This window comes from Candoia aspera, chromosome 2 (genome assembly GCF_035149785.1).
Source record: "Candoia aspera isolate rCanAsp1 chromosome 2, rCanAsp1.hap2, whole genome shotgun sequence".
NCBI lineage: Eukaryota > Metazoa > Chordata > Lepidosauria > Squamata > Boidae > Candoia > Candoia aspera.
Window position 1 is genome coordinate 173,795,719 of NC_086154.1, and position 13,893 is coordinate 173,809,611.

Sequence of the window (13,893 nt, forward strand, 5' to 3'; positions counted from 1 at the left end):
CCATCTTTCCTTCTCTGGATGCTGGGGAATGCAGCACTGCTGCTGTATAAGAGAGGAAAATTGAAAAGGGTGCAGCTTCTTCCAAAAGCCACCATCCTCTCTCCTCCATGGCTCAAAGCCTGCTGCATCTGGGCTCACGGCCTTTGCCTGCTCTCCCCTGTCTCCCTCTCCTTTCAAAACCATCCCAACAACCGATAAGAAGGCACTCAAAAGCGAGAGAGGGAGAAAGCGCTCCGTGTGATCAAGGCGAGAGGAAAGGGTCCTGGGTCTTCTGACACGAGCAGACACATGAAATAACCTAAGCCACAAGGTCAAAAGTAACATGTTACCATTTATTCAACAATTTTAACTGGAAACCTCCAACATAGGGTGAACGTTGCTACGGGGAAGGCAAAAACCCCACTTGCCGACTCCAATGGCAGATTAGGGGTAAAATTCCTTCCCAGCCCCGTCAACCGGCGACTGACTTTCGTCCGTAGCAAGGAGATGGTACGCACCCTAGTGGTCTTTCCTGCGGTGCTGCAAGGTGTTCACTGGCACAGGAGGAAGGGCTCGAATCCCTGAAAAGACACAGAGATATCAGGCAGTTAGTTTCTCCGCTCGCTCGCAAGCCTTGCCTCAACCTTCACTGGGAGGAAGCCCATCAGTGGACATTCCTCCCTTCACGGGAAGGTCCTCTGCTTTTGCCCCCCCCCCCTAAGAGAGCCGACTCAGGCCACGGCAAGTCCCCTCCCACCAGACCCAACCCTGGCCTTCTTCCCCTGCTTTCCCGCCATTGGCCTCCATCCTACACCTGGGGCAGAGTTTCCCAGCTTCCCTCACCGGTCCATCAGGCGGAAAGGCCTTCATACTCGGGGGGATAACGTTGTCTCCTACAGCCTGCCGCCAAGCGCCGCAGGGCAGCCACCAGCCCGTGTGCAGAGTGGAGGGAGAAGGCCTTTTGTACCAAAGCTTCTGTTCTCTGGGCGACTCGCCTGACTGCAGGGTCCTGGTCACCCAGAAGCTTCTCCACATCTGCAAAGACAAAAGTTAGACCAGAGCATTGAAATGCATCTTCCTTCCTTCCTTCCTTCCTTCCTTCCTTCCTTCCTTCCTTCCTTCCTTCCTTCCTTCCTTCCTTCCTTCCTCTCCCACACTCCTAACCCAAAGCTTTTCCTCTTGTCTTTGCACAGGCATTGCTTACAAGCAAGGTAGACAGGAAGCGTCCCTCCAGTGAGGAGGCTGCCGTTCTGATGAAGTAGGTGACCTATAGAGGAAAGGAGGGAGAAAAACACACCATTGTCTCTTTCAAACCTGCTTCTCGACTGAATGCAGCCCTAACTCCAGAATTCCCTGCACCTTTCATCCTGGGGATAACGAGAAACTCAGCAAGTGGACTACAGGCTCACGCCTGGCCTGGGCTAAAGGAAGGTCCATGGCCCAAACAGGCGAGTGACTCCATGAAAGGCTGCAGCGGGCCGTGCCTTTCTGGCTGGAACGTGGCTATCCCTGGGCAGAAGAAACCCTGAACCTGGGGGATGAGACCTCCCGCCTGATTGCCCACAAAGAGCCTTCTCTTTTCGTTACCAATGAACATCGCAGCCGTTCTCCTCACTGAAGCCTGCTTGCTCTTGAAGTACCAAAGGCAGGTAAACACTTCCATCTCCAACTGCGACTCCGGGATGGGGAACCGAATCTAGGAGATGAGGCAGAAAGGCAGAAGTGGGAGATTCCCAAGTGCTGCGCGCCCCACCCATGCCTCTCACCTCTAGAGGGGAATGGGAGCCAGACAAGGGCTCTTACCAGGCGCTTGGTGATCTTATGAAGTAGCTCCTGCAGGCTGTAAGTCCCCCCCGCCAGGAGGGTGCCCCCAAGGTGCCAATGGAGGGCCTGTGCCAGGTGCCGCAGGGTAAGCTTTGCTGCCTTCAGAAAAAGAGGAGAGAAAAAAGCTGGGGCCATTCCTCTACTGCTCTCCTTGAGTGAGTTGGCTAGCCAAGCCGCCACCCTCTTTTCCCAGGCAAGCCAGGCCCTCACCTTCGCCACCTCCTCCTCAACATCCTCCACGTGCATCAGCACCGCAATGAGGGTGTGGATGGCTGCTATCCCCTCAAGATCTTTCCGGTGCTGCAGAAGAGGCCAGATGTGTTTCAAGGCTGCCCTTCGGATGGTTACCGCCTCCTATGAAGGACCAAGGAAAAGGTTTTTTTCCCTTGCCCTGCAAGAAATGGGTCCCGTGTGGCTTCACAGTTAAGGTTCCCATTGACCTTTTCCTCCTCTTCCAAGCAAGGAGGAGCTGAGGACTCACGTGGTGGAAGAGTGAGTGGTACTGGGCAGCCAAGGAGGCATTCAGGGGTGTCCAGACTTCCCCTTCTGTCTGGAGGCCGAGCTGCTCCGCCAAGCCCAAGAACTCCAAGGTGATGGCGGAGCTGTCACTGCTGAGCCCACCGAGGATGGCATGGCAGAGCTCCTCGGGGCTCATCATCTGCAGAGAAAATGGAAGATCTGAAAACTCTCCTCCAATGAAGGAGAGAGGACAAGCCTAATCTTCTCTACCAAAGCGGAGGAGCTCGGTATTTGTCTATCCCCTGTGGGCGAGGGCCACTTACCACCTTGTAGTTCTTGCAGAGATGGAGAAGACCCTTCCTGCTCAGTTGGTGAACAGTCTGGCTGCGGTGTTCCATCCAAGCCATTAGCAGTTTCCAGGTCTTCTCCATGGGGGCTTGGCTCTTGTAATTAGCCAGCAGCTGAAAGAGAGCAGAGCAGTCGAAGGCCCGTCAGTGGCCGGAGGAGGAAAGAGAAGGAGTGAGCCAGCTGCACTGGGGAGAAGGTGCCCAAAAGACCCCCAGGGAAGATGCTTCACCCTCGTTCTTTGGGGAAGCAGGAACATGCCTCTAGGCTCTCCCTTAGCTGCAGGGAAAGCAAGAGAAATGGCTTTTGGAGCTTGATTGCTCCCAACGGGACCTAAAGGTGGTCTGGGGCGACTCCCATTTTCTCCTCCACATCACCCTGCTCGCCCAGGTCCCATTGGCTCCCTGGCTCAGAATCCTATGACGGGGTGGGTGTGGGTGGGGGGGATTTTCCCACCTCAACAAAGAAGGCCACCACTGCAGCTGAATGCTCCTTTGCCTCTTCCTTCTCCAGGACAGAACTCAGATGTCTCTGGAGGCTGCACGTGGCAGAGGGGGAGGTCTCCGTGAGGGCCCTGCAACACACCAAGGCTCTTTTGAGAAAAAGACATCAGACGGACAGGCCATGCTGGGCTAGAAGAGCAGAAGAAAGGTTCTCTGTGGAGAGAAAAGCTGCCCTTTGCCCTCTGACTTACGTCACCAACATGGCCACGCCCTGGAGGCAGCAGCTGGGGCGGCACAACATCTCCCTGCAGCTCTCTTCCAGGGTCAGGTGTGCCACCCTGGCTAGCAGCACCTGGATGGTGTCAACCGTCTCCCTGCAGGGAAAAGAAGGCCAGAGTCACCAAGGCACCAACCCATAGTCTGAGGGGCAGAAGAAACCCTTTGGGCGACGCCCACAGGGAAACATCCCTCTGCACGTTCTTTCCCTCCTTTCCCTGCTAACACCACCCACGAGAAGAGCAAAGAGGGAGGGAGCTCCAGAGGGGCCTTTCTTCTCCCTTGCAGCTGTTCACCACCAAATGGGAGTTGCTGCATCTGTGTGAGTATGTCCCTCCACCCCACCCCACCCCACCCCACCCCAAGGGTGTTCTGGAAACATCATGGATGCCAGATTCCATTTTCTTTCTTTTCCTTAAAGCTTTGGGACAGACCTCATGAGAAAAGCAAGGCGCCCAAGCTGGGAGCACTGCGTGTTTGAGAGCTTTTTTTCCTGGGGACTATATAACACCTGGCCTATCTAAGGGGAGGACTTGCAGGGCCAGAGGGGCATTGCTAAATCAGAAATGCTGCTTGGACGTGCAAAAAGAAAAAGAGGAGGCTTCTCCTTCCCAGTGCCACTGCTTACTCCAGAGGCAGATGGTCCCCTCCTTGGCCTGATGTATTCTGCTGCCTGGTGCCTGTGATGATGGTATCCACCAGGCAGAGCAGAACTTCGGGGAACCAAGCCTCCAGCATCACGGGGCACTCCTCGGACCGGACGATCCTCCTGATGAGCCTCATCGCTCTGGCCTGAGGAGGGAAGGAGAGTCTGCCTCACTGTCATGACCCCGTTGCAAGGCACAAAGAGCCTCACAACGTGGAGCATGATCATTAAGAAAGAAAGGAAGCAGATAATCAAATCAACGCTTCAACCAAGCACCCAAAGCACCCACACCCATGGACTCATATACAGATGAATAGAAGGACTTCAGATAAGCAGCAATAGCCCGCACCTGGTGCCCTGGAGGACACACCTGAACCAAGAGGACAAGGACAGCAACCGGGAAAACACCCACACAGCCATCAAGAAACCCATCAAGGGGAATGGGGACAATGGAGGGTGGAGAAGCACGGGACCCCGCAAGAGGGGTATAAACAGGACACCTCACCACCGCACCCCCATTCCCGTTTTTCTCTCTGTCAGACCCGTTTCAATAAACTGGAAATCCTTAATCCCTATTAAGTGAGTCCGTGTCTTATTCGGAACGAGGCTGGCCCTGACACTCACCCACAGAGCTCCTTAGGCAAGTTGGCTAACAGAGCCCACCCTACCTCTTGGTAGAATCGCTCTCTCTGCCAACCCTCACCACCCAAAGGACCTTCCTTCCTCCCTCTCTCCCCCGCTTCCTTCCCAAACTCCTTCTCAGCAGAATTCAAGAAATGCCTTCCTGTTTGCCCATGGGGAGCCCATAGACACAGAAGTCACAATGGCATCTCCCAGAGGGAGAGGCTGAAGTCTTGGCGTACAAGAGGATCACCTCCTTCTGAGCTCTACCCCTTACCGTAGCTGCGGGAAGAGGATGGGTGGTCTGTTCCTCTCCTTGAGGAGGCCAAGGGCCCTCCTTCTCCTTGGCCAGGAGCAGGAACAGGACCGCATCCCCGCTGCAGTACGGCGAGGTGATGATGTCCCAGAGCAGCTCGCCGCAGGTGCTGGGAAGAAAATCGAGAGGAGACCAAGTCAGAGCCCTCTGCCTGTCTCAGGTCCACTAGAAGAAATATGGAATGGTCGGCCTGATGCCAGACTTCCCTGGAACTCAAGGGAGGAAGAACCCACAGCCCTGCCTACCTCCATGGGAGCTCTAACAGGCGGTACGTGACCATTTCCAAGTTCTTCCGGGCCACAACTTGTAGGCGGTGCACAACCTGGCTTGCTCCGAGGGAGGGAGGAGAGGCCAGGCGGCAGATCTTATCCAGGACTTCCTGCATACACAAGAGAGAAAGAAAGAAGAAACGGAAGGGGATGGTGAAAGGTCGATTCCTCCAGGTGAGAGCTGAAGGAATTGGAGGTTGCAGGAATAGGTCCTTTTCTGGGGAAGCCTTCAGTTTAACCCTGGGTGTCAAGCCTTACTCGACATTCTTGCAGAGATGTTGACTGCGTCTGGGTCCCTGTTGTATTCCCCTCTTCTTCCGGGGATGTGCTGTTGAGAGGAGAAATACAGGATGATTAGATCTAGATTAGGGGTCAGTTTGTGGAAAAGGAGTCATAACTGAGGTTCTGAAGCAGGACAGAGAAGTAGAGCTTTGATAGAACCGTGCAGGATCCAACCAAGGGCCCCTCTGTTCCCTGGAGAGGTCCCTCCACCATCAACTGGTCGGGTGGCATTTTGCCTCACACCCACAGCGCACCAGCATCGCCGTAGGTCCTTCGCTCCACTGTGAGAAGAGAAGAGAGAAACATTTCTATCCGCAATAGCCACCATCTTGCAAGGTTTCCACCAAATAGATTAAATAAACAAGCGGAGAAGACCTCATGCTTTTCAGCCGTGTGTTGTGGGGAAGGGGTGGCAGTCCCTCAGCGGCTGTAGAGGTGAAAATAGGGCACCTGTTTGAACTGAGACTGGGGTCCCAGGTCTCGTCCTGCAGGCTGCTGACATCGTCCAGGGTATCTTGGGCTTCTTCGGGGGAATCCTGTGAATGACAATGACTCCTCTGTGTCCACAAAGGGAACAGTGACCCAGAATTGGTAATTCCATGGAACTTGTGGGCTCCAGAATAAAGAGAAGGCCTATCCAATGCAGGATGCCTGACCAGGACGGTGCTTCTCTTGCATGACACATCTCCCAAGTTGGAGGAATCCCCCGCCCTGCCCTGCCCTCCCCCAGAAAAGTAGGCTTGCTACACTTCACCTGTTAAAGCCCTGTCTAGAAGCAGCGGGGAGCTGGAGAGGATGAAGCAGAAAAGGCGTGGGCAGGGGGCCACACCCATTTAGGCCACCAGTCAGCCGCAAAGGGCCCGTCCCTGCTGCTTTGCAGAGAATGAGCTAATTGCATGAGCTTGGGTACCCATTTCCAGCCTGTGTAAGTTGCCCCAAGGGTCAGGCTTTCTCTCACCCCAGCTCCCCACAGCAGCCCTGCATGGTACCCTCAGGCTGGGAGAAGTGAATTGATGGCCCCCCCTCCCCATGGGCCTCCCCAGCAGAAAACAGTTTGCCCTTCTTTACCCATGCACTGGAGGAGATGCTGCTGGAGAGCTCCTCAACTGTGTAGGTCCCCTGCCTCTTCTTCTCCAGGTCCTCATCCCTGGGGAGAGATTGAAGGGCCAAGATCAAAACTAGCAATGGGCAGGTGCCTTCATTGTCTAATTCCCCCTTGGCCCCAAATGGCCCTTCATCCCATTGATTAAGGAGAGAAGAGAAAGCTTCCTGGCCAGGGGGTTGAGCAAACATCCCATAGAAGTCTATCCCTCCCCTCAGCAGATGTTTCTCATAGCTTTTTTTCTTGGGGACGGTACCGCAGCCGTCTTCTTGGGGGCTTCAGAATCCCTCAGCTGAGAGCAGTACCTTGCCGAATCCGGAATGGACTCCGCGTCTTCAAAGCTCTGGTCTAAGGAGCCCCCCTGGGCTTCCATCGAATCCTGCAAATGGCATTTGTTCCTATTAAGACATAAATCCAAAGCCCTCTGCATCCCAACAGGATGGCTAAAGCCTTGGGCGCAAGGTTCGGTCCCAGTGCCGACAGGAAGAGAGCCTTTGGAAGCCTGAAGGTCAAGAGGATATATAATCATCTACAGATTGGTTTTTAAGGGGCCATAAACCCTTGTGCGTATTGCAAACCAGCAGATGTGTAAAAGGGGGCAGGTCAGAAACCCAACTGTTCTTTTTTCTTTTCCTTTTTTCAATTTTTTACTCTTCTTTTTGACTTTCTTCTTTTATTTTTTTAGTACGTCAAATTTGCTAGATTTGTTTCATTTGGTTCACTTATTTTCCTTTGTCAACATGTATAAAAACACATATATACATACTCATACATATATACATACAAACATACACATACACCAATTAACAATGTGGAGACTTTAATTCAGCTTAAGTTCCAAGCCCTTATCAGAAAACAAATATCTTGACTTATGCTCTTCCTTTATTTTCTCATTCATTCCTAATGTTATATTTAATTTTGAAGAAAGGGTTAAATAACTAATGCTTGTAATATTAATATCCAAAATTACAATTAATATTGATAGAGTATTCACTTATCGATATACATTATTCTAAGGCATCCAAATCCCAGAAGATTAAGAATTTCAGTTTATCATAGAAATGTTATTGTACTGAAATAATATACGGTATTTAGCCTGAGAAGATGGAGCAAGAGAGTTGGCCTCGTTGCCAGACCTTCCTTACCCCTGAGGTGGCAGAGCTGTCCCCATCACGAGAGTTGTCCTGCTCCTGCTCCTCGACTCCTTCCTGTGCCTCTCGGGTCCTGACCGGAGGAAGGAGGTGAGGCGTGGAAGAACATCCAGCCAGCTCCGCCTCCCCTTTCCCAGACCGGCCGGTCAGTCAGTCGGCCTTTCGTTCCCCTGCAAGCCCCTTGTGGACAGGAAGCAGCCTGGGGGGGCTGGGTGCTCCTGCAGACTCATGCGGCCTGTCAATGGGGCCCCGCCGAGCCCAGCCCAGGTTTGGGAGAAGGCCTTGGTACCTGGCAAGGGGCACAGGAAGGTCTTCTACTCTGTTGTCCACGTAGCAACAAAATGGACACCTTCTCAAGACATTCTGTGAGCAGAGGGGAGCAGAGAAAGAGGCCTGAGCCAGGGAGAGAGAGTCGGGGGCCCTGACTTTCTCCCCCCTTCATGGTTTCTTGGCAGCTGGGGGGGTCTGGCTTACTCTGAACAGCCGTCGTAGTGCCATAGTAGGGGCTGGATGGCACGAGGAGAGGGCACCAGCAGGAGAGACTCAGGGGAGTGTCGGCCAGCCAGCGGGCGAGTCCAGAAAGGGAGTGAGCTGCCTGGGCATCGGCTGGTGGCTTTATAGGTGGGCTCGGAACCTCGTTCCCTTGGCAACCAACGGCCCCAATGGCCACTTTTGAACCTACACAACGATGGCGGACCTATAGGCAGGCTCGGAAGCTCGTTCCCTCAGCAACCGGGGAAACAGCCCCAACGGGCACTTTTGAACCTACACAACGATGGCGGACCTATTGGCAGGCTCGGAACCTTGTTTCCTCAGCAACTGGGGAAACAGCCCCAACGGCCACTTTTGAACCTACACAACGATGGCAGACCTATTGGCAGGCTCGGAACCTTGTTTCCTCAGCAACTGGAGAAACAGCCCCAACGGCCACTTTTGAACCTACACAACGATGGCAGACCTATAGGCAGGCTCAGAAGCTCGTTCCCTCGGCAACTGGGGAAACAGCCCCAAGGGCCACTTTTGAACCTACACAATGATGGCGGACCTATAGGCAGGCTTGGAAGATCGTTCCCTGAGCTACTGGGGAAACAGCCCCACAGCCACTTTTTGAACCTCCACAAGGATGGCAGCTCTCTCGGGGCCAGGAGTGGCTGGGCAGCCCAGTGGCCGACTCTCTTGGTGGCCTTTGGCCTCTGCCTTCTGTGTGGGAAGCTGTCTGTTCGTGAGCAGTGCAAAAACACAATCACACGTGGCACAAAGCACAGAGAGGGGCCAGAGAGGCTGACTTGCTTCTCTGTGGGGCCTCTCGGGCAATCTGACTTTCCTTTCTCCTTTAGGCCAGCACAGCCTGGTATCTCCCACCCTCCACTTAGCGGGGTCTGAGTCCTGTCTGCTCAGAGGAGAATTCCCTTCTTTCTTCTGGTGTGGGGGCCTGGGGTCTGAACATGGCGACAGAGTTTGGGGGGCATACAACAGGGGCAGGGCATCCTCTCCAATGTCATTCAAAGCCACCTTCCCTCTGTGCCAGCCAGCCTGGAGGTGCTGGTGGTCATGTAGGAAGCCCAAGAAGGCCACTAGTCACTCGTCATAGATACAGAGCAATGGCTGGTGGGGGCTGCAGAGGAGATGGGAGATTCCAGGTAACAATGGGAAGTGAGGACCGTGAGATGGGGAAATGCCCTTCAATATTCTGGGCGAGGGAATCTTTTTGTCCTTATGCCCATAGAATTAGCAACTCTCAGATGGATCCAAGGCTGTTTCAAACCCAAATTAAGGCCCCATCTGCCTCCTTTTCAGAAAGATACTGTTGCCTTAAAACTCAGGCAGCCTGAGTGGCATGGAGCTGAAGACCTATTCCCTGAATCTGGAAGAGAAACAACCTTTGCAAAGGTGGCTTTCTGCCTACCCGAAAACATGAATCACAAAGTATTTCAGGCAAAAGCAAAAAGCCTTTATTAAGGGGGATCAAAATCTTTTATAGGGTACAGAAACAAATGATACATACATTCAGTATATGTGACACTTCAGAAAGCAAGTAATCAAACAATAAGAGGCATTGATGTGACAATTGAACAATAGAAAACATTGATTCTAGATAACATTCCACAAATGGCAAATTTACAAGTTACATCAATCCCTTTCCCAGCGGGGTTTGTTTTAAAATCTTTTAAAACTTGCAAGTGTATTCAAGGACTTTCAGAATACACTTCTTATTGTTTAGTTGCTGAAAAGGCAAGTTATCACATACCAGAAGAAATAACCTTGGCCCAGAAGAAAAACATGTTTTCCTAAAGTTAGAAAAGAGGCCTTAGACTGCCATGTTAGAAATGCCAATATCACCTTTCCTTAAAAGCTAATATTGAAGCCTAACAATTCCAGGTAACAATACCTGTAATCAAAAACCTGCCTGAGCCCGAAAAAACTGCCACATTATCGGTTCTGTCCTCTGAGCCCACGGGCACAACTGTTCAGTCCACCATGTCCCCACCGGAAGTCACCTAGCTTGTCATTTCCATGTGATTGCATGTCTTTGTCAGAGTTACTATTCAACTATTGTGGGACTGCCTCTCCTGAGAGTATCTGTCCATCCTACCAGATCAAATAGGGTAGGCATGCTCCAGGTCCGTTCCCTGAAATCTTGCCATCTAGTGGGACCTCCGAAGTGTGCCTTTTCCACGGCTGCCCCTTCCTTATGGAACACCTTCCCACCAGTGATCCCTTTTAGCCTTTCAGAAGGCCACCAAGACCTGGCTTTTTACCCAGGCACTGGAGTAGAGTGAGGATGTCTGGAACTGGTCATCATCCAAGGGGATGATTGAGGCAGTGGGTTTTGTCTTGGTTTATGGTTTTATGTTTAATGGGGGTTTTTTTGTTATGATTCTGGGTTTTATTATTGTTGTGAGCTTCCCAGAGTTGTGTTTTAAGATAGGCAGCCATACAAATCTTTTAAACAAACAAACAAACCTATTTAAACTATATGGATTCCACCCTAATTATGAGATTCTAAGCAATGCCCAACAAGGAAGAACAACAAGCATCCCCATATTACAAACCCCATTACTACTCCAATAAGTGCAATGAATTGATGGTTACCCACAATCATAGTGGGTCAGGATGGCCTTTGCAGCCTTGAGGAATTCAGGGAGGATTGGGGCCAAACATACCTCTGGAGGAGCATATTCGAAAGTTGGGGGTCTATTACAGAAAAGACCTCCTATCTCTCCCACACCCCGTGTACCTCTCGTGGGGGTGGGACCCTCAATAGGCCCTCCCTAGAGGTTCAGACTGGGCAAGCAGCACCTTATTTGCCAAGAAGTTTCCTGATAGATCCCAATATTAAGCCCCATATGGGGTATCTTTTACATCTTAATGAAACTGCAACACTCATACAGAAAACGCAACTGAATGTCTCTCCTCCCTTCACTCTGAAATACAGCAAGAGGTCCTACAGTGCAGCCCTATAGTCTACTCCAAAATAAAACCAGTTGACTTCAATGAATTGTCTTCTGTCATACAGTATATTTTAGCTTGACAGCACAGTTCTAAGCATGTCCATTCAGAAGCATGTCTCAGTGACTGAGATCCCAATTACCACTGGCAAAGTAGAATGTTTCACCCTTCTTTCCTGCATGCCTTCGCTGTCACATCTGTATGTGATCCAACAGATAAATAGGACTGAGTAGCTGAGGTCCATAAGGGAACTGCAAGTTCAGAAGCCTCAGTCAGTGGCAGAACAGCAGTTTCTTAAAGAGAATTGAAAGGTGTGTTATAGAATTGATGTTACTATGAAATACAGCATCGCATTCAACACGTCCTTGACCTGCATAACATCCTCTGAGTATTCACAAATCAGCAACCTGTAGCACAGCTGGGAACTTTATTTGTGTGTGTGTGTGTGTGTGTCTTTTATAGCATTCACATTCTAGTATGCACATGTGCATATTGGTTAAAAATTTAAAATCTAATGCCAATAAAGCTACAGAACATATTCTCCTCTTTGGATTTGGAGAGTAAAAATCAAGTTGGAAAGGCGAAGTATGTTCTGGAAGGGGAAATTGTTTCTTTAAAAAAGAAAAAAAAAACTTTGGCTTTTCTTTCCTATTCTTTTAGAAGGGCTTAAAAAGAATTCTACCACAGATCCTGTTGGGAACAACTTTAGCAATTTCGCTGCAGAGGATTTATAACAGATTCACAGTAGGGTGAATGCTAGCCAGAATAAAAATCAGATAGTATTTATCCTATCCTGGAAAGATTCCACGGAGGAGGAGGAGGAGGTTATTTTACAGATGACAGAGAGTCTCTTAACAAACGTTTTAAAAAAGAAATCCAGGAGCAGCTAGCTCTTTGAAGAGTAAAAGCTTCTTTCTGGTTCTTCTGTGATTTGCCTTGTGATCATACAACTTTACATGGTCAGTTCAGGAAGTCCAAGGAAATGGGCTTATTTTTCAAAGAGCTCCTCACTAGGCTTTTTAACATGAAAGAGAGAGAGAGAGAGAAATTGAGCCATCTTGTTAAAATGGGAAATTAATAATTCAAGCTCCACTCATCCCCAGATTCAATCTCACAAATTTTCTTGTGGATTTTCAATTTAAAAATCAGAACAAAAATTTACCTGAACAGAAAGCTGATGCTCCAGAGCAGACTATTAAAGGAAATTGACTGCCCCAAATCCACCTAGCAGTATTATTCTATTATTTTATCACAACCTTTCCCAATTTGGAGTACTCCAAATGTCAGTTCCCAGACTTGTAGTTCTAACAGAACTGGAGGGTAAGAGATTGGGGGAGGCTGTTCATATTGGGGGAGTCTTCCATATTTATGGCTGCTTCAGTGCCTTTTTACCCCTCTGGATTACTGCTTCTCCCTTCCTCCTATGGTATATGGGCAACGCTACCCAACTGATAATATTATAGCAAACAAAATGACATCACAATACTCTAGTCAAGCAGATATGGTTTCCATGTGAAGTCAATGGAGAATAAGGACAGTCCTTCTGGTATTAGTTACAGGATAGGATCACACAGTGGAAGGATTGATGTCATGACATTACATAGTCAATCAGATTGGGCTGGGTACTAAAATTACTGAAATCAATTAAAGCTGAGAAAGAAAGACCAATTATAGCTATTTTTAAGGCACTGCCAGAAAATGAATTACGTTTTTCAAACCTGCAAAGCCTATTCTTAGGCAACAGTAAATAATTTTGCCTTAGTTCTAATTCTGGACCACATAAAAATGTACCTGCTTTTCATAAACAGTTTTCTGATTGAGTGATTCAGATGTGTCCAAAAGGAGAAGCTCTTCCAAAGGATCTACTGCAGTTCACCAGCAAAGGGAGAGAAAGGAGCCAAGAATCAGTGTCTCTGCTCACACGGCAGTGAATCGGTGAGTTTGTGGGCAAAGCCTCTGCAACCTCAGCTCCATCTGACATACTGTTGCCCACCTGCTTCCTGGTTCTTTCTTCCCCAAAGTTGCATTTTGTGTAAGCCAAGGAATCCTACACATTTCTGCTGGCTTTCAGCCATGCTATTTATGGAGCTGAATGCATGAGAGGCCCACCAACGTTTTCTTTCTCTTCCTCTAACTCAAAGATGATATGATTGCACATTTTCAAGCCAGATCCTCTTTAGGGGAGTTTCTTCTGTGACTGCATTTTTACAGCCAATTGTTATTTTCTTTGGCACTGAGGTACAAATTCAGCTTGGGGTCTCATGTAAATAAGGATGGCGTTCATAACCTGACTCCCCACCCTAACATTTTGTAGCTGATGTGTAAGAGTCAGAAGCCTCCAATAGCCTGAAGAATTTTGCCTAAGCCTGAAAAGCTAATAGTTTTCTCAGAGAGAAAAACCAACAGTGAGAAGTTTCTTTTTGGATCAATAAGAGAAAATATAAAATGCCTTTTTTCTTTGTAACTCTACAGGACCTGTGATTTATTGGTTCTTCTAGCAAAATTATAGGATAAACTGGGGATGCCACTCCTAATAAAACTTGGGGTAAGATTCTTGACAGTGGCTATATCACCATTCAAGAGCAGACTACCCTATTCCCCTTGAAAACCTCTGTCTCAACAGATTACATTGTACTCTAATTAGCAAATATAATATGTCACTAAGTGATTCTCCTATAAATGCTTTGTCATGACATTTTTGGATAGAATTTTAACCAGTTCCTAAAATAT

At 49.5% G+C, this 13,893-nt stretch overlaps 1 protein-coding gene and 1 long non-coding RNA gene across 2 annotated transcripts; both read right to left on the reverse strand.

Annotated features, from left to right (window-relative positions):
- Nucleotides 1–314: 314 nt before the first annotated feature.
- Nucleotides 315–1,250, reverse strand: LOC134492519 (uncharacterized). Its single transcript, XR_010067450.1, has 3 exons — nt 1,184–1,250; nt 823–1,014; nt 315–560 (listed from the first exon to the last, which is right to left on the reverse strand). It is a non-coding gene; the product is annotated as an uncharacterized LOC134492519 (long non-coding RNA).
- A 134-nt stretch (nt 1,251–1,384) lies between these two features.
- LOC134492451 (uncharacterized) lies at nt 1,385–5,468 on the reverse strand. The gene is made up of 11 exons (XM_063296623.1): nt 5,155–5,468; nt 4,871–5,018; nt 3,955–4,118; nt 3,302–3,424; nt 3,064–3,181; nt 2,640–2,723; nt 2,285–2,461; nt 2,014–2,157; nt 1,783–1,902; nt 1,567–1,675; nt 1,385–1,488 (listed from the first exon to the last, which is right to left on the reverse strand). The coding sequence occupies exons 1-11, from the start codon at nt 5,292–5,294 to the stop codon at nt 1,385–1,387; spliced, it is 1,431 nt and encodes a 476-aa protein (XP_063152693.1). The 5' UTR covers nt 5,295–5,468.
- Nucleotides 5,469–13,893: the final 8,425 nt, after the last annotated feature.